The following is an 8,874-nucleotide window of genomic DNA, read 5'->3' as shown; positions in this document are numbered from 1 at the left end:
ATTCTACAGCTCCAATGTTGTTTATCCAAACTAAAGATGTCATTGGTTGCCTTCACAATGTTGTTTATCCAAACTAAATATGTGTTAGCGGGAAGAAAGGGGACAAGGATAAAATCTCAAGGGTTGTTGAGAAGCTTCGCGCAGAACAATTTGTGTGTTGAATTGGAGGGGCTTGAACAATGCACTCCCTCCTCTATTTATAGTAGCAAACCCCTTCATGGTCAAGCTAGAATCATGCTAAGATTAGAACTCTTTAACCCAATCTGATTAGGTTTTGGCCAGTCTTAGCTCCAATAGGACTTTGAACCAAGTTCCATAACAAACTAGCTTCATCTCCTAATCCCAAGCATCTTCGACTTCAAAACTCCTTGTTCCACTAGGAATTGACCACTTCACCCTTTATCTAAACCAATCCTTTTCGCAATAGGATTCGGCCGACCCACAAGAAAATTCTAGATAAATGCCATTGGGTCGACAATAATCCCCAGATTGGCCCAAAATAATATTTTGGACCCAAACATTGCTCCCTCGGTTCTGAAGTCTTCAGCCTATAACTCCTGGTCGAGGCTCGACCTTGAAAAAGCGAAAGATACCCTTAGCATATTCCTGAAGGACATTAAAAAGTCTTGAATATCCCAACCATTCAGGTGTATTTATAAGGCACGATTGCACGATCTCAATCCTGTCAGATTCCCTGCTACGTGGCATCTTCTTAGTATGTTTGTCCCTCAATAATGACATTTGAGGTGTGGGGACACTGAAACATCTCTTCGCCATTAAACTCGCCATCACACGTAATAGTGCAACCTCGATTCGCGAGTTTTTTGACCTTTTTGAGACGTACGGACACTGAAACGTCCCTTCGCCATAAACCTCGCCATCACACGCAATCGTGCATCATCAAACTGCAAGGTTTTCAACCTCTTCACCTGGATTCTCAAATATATGCCATGATTACGAAATATTTTGGTCGAATTTACCCCTCATTCTTTTAAAATCAACCTATTGATCTTCTTCCCAAATGCCTATAAATACTCAATCCAAATTCACTTAACCTTTTTACGCTTTCATATCTCCAAAATTCCTTGCCATTTGCTCTCAAACCCAGAAAAGAAACCCAACTTTGAAACCCAGAAAAACTTCAAGTCTTCATAAGTGGCTACCAACACCTTCATTGCCAAGCTTGCCAAGAAGTGCGACAAGTGCCGAGACATTATCGATCAAAACGCCATCAAAATTATCTGATCCGAGGATAATTCGAGCGCCTTCCACCAGACTCTAGACCTTTTTTTAAGGACAACGTCCCAGAAACCATCACCTATATGTTGAAGCCCTATTGCCTAGAACCCTTGCTCCAAGGTTACGATTGGTTGAAATGGGAATCGGTCAAACCCCAAGGAGTCTGGCCCTCGACCACAGCAACCTGGGCTATTTAGGTCACTTGAATAGAACCACACTTTGGTGCCGAGTGGAAAACTCTCGGCATCTTTGATGCCATTAAGCTCTCTACCTTTGAAATCACCATGGACTGAGAGCTCCTGATCGCCGCCATGAGCTTTTGTTCTTCAGCCATCAACATCATGATCTTTCCTCTCAGTCTCATCAGTCTAACTGTGCTGGATATCAGGCCATAATTGGCACTTCTCCTTCTGGTATTCCAATCAATGTCGTTCTCTATGGGTACAAATTCGACCTAGACTTGAAGGCAATCTTCGATAAGCGGGTCGTCGAAGTTTTGTCGAAGAATAATCAAAGGCCGTCGAAAGAAGATATGCAAAAATTGCACAAGAATTTCTTCAACTACAGCACTCTGATCACCCACTTCGTCGGCTCGAAGAGAAAAACTCTTAAGAAATAAGAGCACTAAGCCTTCATGTTTTACTGGTACAATAAGTTCGTCTTTTGTACCAAGTCAAACAAGTACCTAGCCGAAAACATGCTAGGCCACTCTGTCATGGCCCTTAGCCCAGCCATCCTTGCCAAACTCGATCGGTGCTTGGCCGAGGCTTATATTGGAAAAATCGACCCGCACCAGAATGGCCCACTCTGGGTCTTCCAACTCTGGCTGCAGGTCTATTTTTCTGAAGTGATCGGTCTCCAACTAGCCTCGCGCCCCTTTCCCGCTCACTTGACCGAAGAAATCTTTAAGTATTTCTTCAGCCTCGAAGATCTGTCAGACCACAAATTTCTGGTCTACCGATGCCAGAAATAGCCGTCTTCCATCACACTCCTAACCTCTGCTTGGGAAGAAGCAAAAAAGGCCGACCTTCGACGGTCCTAAGAGTCATTCACCCTTGTTCACGACCTTCCTTTTGGTTGGTACGCTTGGCAAGCTAGCTGGAAAGTTTATCATCCCAACTTCCTAACCCATCAATTAGGCTTCCTTCAGGGCTGTCATTTACCACTCGTCACTTTTCATTCTCACTTAAGCCGAGAACGCCTATCTGGCTCATCGGAGAAAGAGTGCGAAGAAGCAGAGAAATAGTTTCAAAAGTGATGTATAAAATTCTGCCTTCGGCCGAACACTCCAGAAACCCATTGTACAAACACCTTCGCCGATTGGTGGGATTCTTACATCAAGGATTTCTTTGGTGATTCGGCTAAGGAAACTTCAAATAAGCTTTTTGGCGATCGGCCTCAAATGACTCTCGCCTCAAGATCCAAAAAAATGGCCCAAGGTATACATCTCTTCATTTCCCTATTACCTTTCATCAGCTTTGTATATTTAAACTTTGTTTTGACTAAAGCTTAGTTTTTCCAAGTGGTCGGTTAATAAAACAAGTCGATGTGGTCGTAATGGTTGCGGCTAAGAAAAAACTTGCCCCTCATTCTAAGAAGGTTGCAATCGCACCTCCCTCGACCGGACTAACTTCAATAGCTGCCCTGCAGCACCGATCGGGCGGAGCAAACTGCCTCGCCTAAAGACCGAAACAACTGGCATCATTGCCCAGCCCCATAAATGTATCAAGAAGAAGACAAAGAATGGAGAGCAGGAGATACACATTATTTTAAGTCAAACCACAGGGGCAACTACTCCTGGTGTCCCTCTCCCTTCTCCTATCATCCAAGCCTCAACGATAGTACCGCAAAACCCTTCAACGAATCAAGTGACTGAAGTTCGTCCCACCACATAAACCATGGTTGAACCAGTCATCGCCCCAATGGTCGAGGGTCTTGCAACTCCGGGGTTAGCCGTTGCTCCTGAAGTCAGCCTAGTAGCTGCTACCTTGGAGAATGCGTCCACCATGGCCGAGATAACTCCTCCCCCTAAAGTTTGAATCACCCTTCGCCAATCACCTCTTGCCCCAAGCCTGAATCACCTCCTCGTCACTTAAATTGTATTAGAATATCGCTTAAATCTTAAACAGTATTAAAATATTGCTCGAATCGAAAAAGAAATGCCCACACCTCTAATGTTAACAAATGTTGAAATATTTAATTAAACATTACACTTTACAGGCAAAGCCCTCCTTCCCCTTCCGTACCAAAAAATTGTTGGGTCTAGCAAGGAATTAGGGGGAAGAAATATTAGTAGTGCCATCACCAAACCCTAATCTACAAAGGAAGATGGACGATGATGATGAAAATGATGGGCCGGGTGCTACAAAACATGCAGGGCCACCAAATCACATATTCTCACCCACCATATCTTAGACGACCGACCTAATAAGGTTTCGGAAAATTTTACATTATATAAGAATTGGTACGCTATTACAACCGCTTCTGTTTCGCCAGTCCTTCGTACACTTTCAAAATAGTAACATTAAATTGCAATGCAAGTAGTCCTTTATCACAATCATGAAGAGAAGTATTACCTTTGCCCTACAGCGTAAGTTCAAACATATTCGATTTTCTAATCTAACAAATCTATCGTTTGCTAAAAAAACAAAATAATAACATTACATCAATACCCTTATTTTTTTCCTTTTTTTTTTTTTTTTGTTTTGCGCTAAATTATAAGGGAGATTCTTCTACGGTTTTTGCAAAATGACCAAATTGCCATCGCTCGGTTTACGGGTTTAAAAACTACTACCGGGGATGGAAGATGTCGAAAGGCAACGGCCGGTGGGGGACGGTGGCGGCGGAGGCCCAGGGTTTGATAGGCAACGGATGCCGCTGCACGGGGCCCATCTGCGAGTGGGGCCGAGGATCGGCCGCGGACGATGAGGAGTTGGTTGGGACCCCGACACGCTCACACGAGGGGCACATGGTGAGTGTTGTGGGTGGGGTCATCTGCATATAGAACTGCGGGGAAAGTTTCAGTGCTCTCAGCTCCTGAACCTCTTTTTGCAACCGCCTGTTCCGCTCCGTCAGATTCTCACAGCACCTCTTCAAGAACTCACAGTCCACCTCTGTTTGCTTCAGCTTGGTTCTGTAAAATCACAAAAGAATAAAATCTGTAAATAAGCCTGCACCGCAGGGGTATAACTGTAAATTAGGTATATGTTTTTCGCTTGCCGAAAATACCACCTTGCTCTTCTGTTCTGAAACCAGACTTCCACTTGCCTAGGCCGAAGACCAAGCTGTTTCGCCAACGCCAATTTTTGCTTCTGCACCAGAAAAAATGAAACCGTACGTGTCAGTAGACTTTCTCAGCATCCAACAGAAAGTTTTGTCTATTTTCTCGGCAACCAAACAGAACTAATCGCAGGGAGTGGCAGGCAGACAAGTAACACTTACAGGGTTGAGAGTGTTGTGCTCCTTGAAGCTCTCTTCGAGAATGCCGGACTGGTCCTTAGAGAGCCTGAGCTTCTTTCTGGAGGTCTCGCCGTCCTCTTCGTCGCTGAGGCCTCGAGAGCAGTCCCTCTCGAGGTCCAGATCTTCGCCATTGATGTCTCTCTCGCTCCGCTTGCCACTCACGGTCGACACGGTGCTGTTGGGGGAGGACACCCCCGCTTCTTCGCAATCGCCCGTCGGTGGCAGCTGGTTCACGTCGATGCCCCGCAGGAATGATCGGGGCCCGGCCCGGCACGTCTCCGAGTTAGAATTTAGATCTGCATGCCGGATCGCGATGAAGTTGGGAAACAAAAATAAATTAGATCATAAAAGGAAAAAAGTTGTGGGTTTGGTTTGAAATTTGGTGAAAAGTTTGTTGTAGTTTTAGATCTGAAAGACAGACATTGAGAAAATCATAAAAGCTATGTTTTTTTTGTAAAAATGTCGAAAATTAAAAAGAGGTACAACCCAAAAGGAAAAAAGGGGATTTTCCAGGGTGTTTGTTTCTCGGGAAAAAGAGGTGAGAAAATTGGTGGGAAAGCCAGATCTGAAAGTAGAAACGTACATGCAAGATAGAAAGAGAAAAAGCACAAACCTGAAGAAGGCAAGGGATTATTCCAGAGGGGCATTTGGGGAAGAAAGCCAGAAGGAGAAGAAGAAGCAGCAGCAGAAGTTGGGAGGAGAGAAGGCATCAGATTCAGCTGAAAGCGGCTGCTGCTTTGATTGTTATGGGTGTGAGGAAAATTCAAGCTGAGACCGAGACCCAAATCCTCTCTTTCAACCATCATGGTTTGGTTTTTGGGTAATTTCAATTTAGTTCCTTCCTTTTGAGGGGGAATTTCACTCTGAGTCCTGATTTCAGTTTCAGAACAAAAGAGTTGTGAGAGAGGTTGAAGATAAAGAGAGGAAGAGAGATGTTTGGGAGTAGAGTGGTGGGAAAGATGTGGGTGGTTTTATAGAGAGAGAGAGAGAGAGAGAGAGAGAGAGAGGGAGGGAGTGGTGTGTAAGTTCAATCATGACTAAGGTGTCAGGAAGGGAAGCCCCCCAATTATCTCAATCATAGTTCTTGTTCCCCAAAATAATGTGCCCAACTCTCTCTCTCTCTCCCATTCCCAACCCGCTTTTTGTTTTTTTTATTGTTTTTTATTTTTTTTATTTTTAAACAGTAGAAGAAGGTTTAGTTTTAAAATGAATTAGTAATAATGTGATTCAAATTCTACTAAGACGAGAATTGAACCTAAGAGCATCTCTAAAGGAAATGTCAAAATCCTTGGTAAAGTGCCACTATGCATACTTGACATCAAAAATTTCTCCAACCAAAATATTATTTGCTAACTTAATTTGAAAGTTTTGTAATTTGAAATCAAATTGACGTCAATATCAAATTTATTTCTAATTCATTATAATAATGGATCCCTTATTTATTTCTGACATTTCAACCGATAGAAATTGTGTTTCAACATTTTTTAAATAATTATAACCATTTAAAGTTCTATTTAAATAATAAAATAATATTTAATTTAACTCTTATAATTTGACATTTCCTTTGAAGATGAGATAGAACGTTGTACTAAGTGGCACATTTGTCCTCTTATTTACTCTCTTTACTTTTTAACCGTGGTAAATGGACGGGGGTGGGTGGGGTGGGGGACACATCTTTCAACTGAGGTTTTTCCAAGTTTTATTGTGTTTTTTTTTTTTTGTACAGTTTGCTGTCATGGTCTGGTGGAGCTCTAATAACTGCAGTGTTTTGACCTTTGACCATGCCAAACACACAAAAACAGGAACAGAAAAAGAAACAGAAGAAGAATATCTGAGCAGTTACAAATTGATTCATTATTTGTCTACTATTTGACATAAGTGAATGATGGGATGGGGACTTGAATTCAATTTACTCTTACTTATTTTGTTAAATTTATAACAAAAGATTATGGTTTTTTTGCTTATCAATAAATCAGAATTAATGTTTTTATGTTTTACGACTAAATGATATAACGTGCAATCTCATTTACTTTTAAACCCAACTTCATGAATCACTGCTAATTTAAGCAATTTCTATGAAGTTCGTAATTGAGTGATGTGAAAGAGACTAGGATACTAGGAAAAGCCAGGAATTATTTTTTGGCAAAATGATTAGGTTGATTATGAGATCAAATCTTCTGCATTCAAAGTAGATGTAGCCTTTTTATGACTTCAATAATTAATTGACAAATATTAAGTTTATGACAACAAAGTTAAAAGATATTAAGTTTATAAACATGTGTCAAACAATGGATGGAGTCACAGAGAAGCCACACACATTTTGGATGCAGAAGATTTGATCTCGTTTATTATAACATTATGGGAGAAATGCTAAGGAGACTCTTTTTTTTTTAGAGAGTCTCCATAGTTCTCCATTACATCACAGTTTAAAGTTAATTTTCATGCGACCATTATAAAATATTGTGTCAAAAACATGAGATGACAAAGAGTTTATGAAGAGTCTCACTTTTGAGAAACTCTCCTTAGTATTTCTCAAGTTACAAACTAGAAAGAAAAAAAAAGGCGGGCATACTGGGTAAAATTTAATGAGTCCTTAAACTAAAAAGACTCAAAAGCAACAACAGGACCAACTTGACCAATATAATAACTACCATAGTAGAAAATATGTGAGCGTGACGCGCACAAGAGTCAAGTTTAATCTTATACGATGCAAAATTGGGAACATTGCACAAGTCTATCAACAATCATTCATTTAAAACGAAGGGGTTAAATTCGAAACTTTACAATAATTTATGGAATAACGGAGTTTCGAACTTGAGACTCAGATATGGAAATCCAACATCATTTTCACTAAGATATTAGACCACATGCATATAAAGTAAAAACATTTAAAAACATTTAACTTCATTTACTTTTAAAACAATTAATTTTTGTTGAATGAGGTTCCACCCGCATATAAATTAAAAACATTTAATTTAGCTTGTTGAGGAGAAAAAAGGTATTTGAAAATCTTTTTTTTATTTATTTGATTATGTTTACCAATTTAGGCCGACTTATATTTGTCTCTTGGCCTCAATTATAAATTTATAAGTCACTTTCATAAGGTAATTATGGAAAATAAAATAAGTCCATATTACAATGTCTTTGGCAATATGGGTGAGTGATTTGAATTATTCTCATTCTTTTTCTTTTTTTAAAAAAAAAAGAGGACAACTGGTAAGTTACAGTTATTCATCCCTTTTAGATCCAGAGAGGTTATGGAGAATTTTACCCTGGTCTGTGGTCACAATCAAGCAGGCTCACCAGCTCAGAGCACCAAACTCAAGCCCTCCCACATTTTTTGTTTATTAGAGAACTGCAATATGCGCCCTTACCACTAAGCCACTTGCTATGGTTGTATTATTCTCATTCTTGACTTAAATTATTTTGTGTTTATTTTAATTCGTGATACTGAAAATTGAGATTTAATCTGATTAAGAGGGATAATTGATCCCATACTTCTCAACACATCTTTTTGGTGAGTAATATTCCAGTTTTATTTAATAGATCACAAAAGATTTCAAAAACTTTAAATGTTTGTTCTTGAAGAAAAAAAACAACCTACATTGCCACTTAATACTTACAGTCTAGTGATATTCTTTTTTACTTGTAAATGAGAGGTCTTAGGTTCGATTCTCGTAAAAAACGAAGTTGAATCACATTATTATGGCAAGTTCATTATAAGGATTAGTTCATTCTTCCACTCCCTTGGTACTATCGTTTGTTCAAAAAAAAAAAAAAAAACAACAACAACAACAATCTACATTGCAATAAGATCATCCCAAAGGAGCTGTTAAATTTTAAGCATAAAAATTTAAATTTGATAGACAATGTGGTATACTTTGGCATTTTTTTTAAGTTTTATTCTCCACCCAATATGTCCAATTTTAATATAGGAATTGACATATCGGTTAGAAAAAATAATGTTATTCTTTTTTATTGTTATTGTTGATGTGAGCTTTTTGATATTTTTTTTAGAGATGCACTTTTGCTTATTACCATAACTATGATATATGAATCATTATATATTTAATTATTTATCACGTGTTTTTTCATTTAATACTAATTGATTTTTACATTAAATATTATTTGTTCAAGTTAAAAAAAATAAACAAAATTAAATGAAACAACACGTAA

General features: G+C 39.2%; 1 protein-coding gene across 1 annotated transcript; it reads right to left on the bottom strand.

Annotated features, from left to right (window-relative positions):
* Positions 1 to 3,672: 3,672 nt before the first annotated feature.
* On the bottom strand, positions 3,673 to 5,801 carry LOC103431342 (homeobox-leucine zipper protein HAT4-like). The gene is made up of 4 exons (XM_008369490.4): positions 5,312 to 5,801; positions 4,681 to 4,994; positions 4,471 to 4,550; positions 3,673 to 4,372 (listed from the first exon to the last, which is right to left on the bottom strand). The coding sequence occupies exons 1-4, from the start codon at positions 5,502 to 5,504 to the stop codon at positions 4,030 to 4,032; spliced, it is 930 nt and encodes a 309-aa protein (XP_008367712.3). The 5' UTR covers positions 5,505 to 5,801; the 3' UTR covers positions 3,673 to 4,029.
* Positions 5,802 to 8,874: the final 3,073 nt, after the last annotated feature.

This window comes from Malus domestica, chromosome 06 (assembly GCF_042453785.1).
Source record: "Malus domestica chromosome 06, GDT2T_hap1".
Lineage (NCBI taxonomy): Eukaryota > Viridiplantae > Streptophyta > Magnoliopsida > Rosales > Rosaceae > Malus > Malus domestica.
Note: the sequence above shows the minus strand (reverse complement) of the source record. Positions and strands in the feature narration are given on the sequence as shown.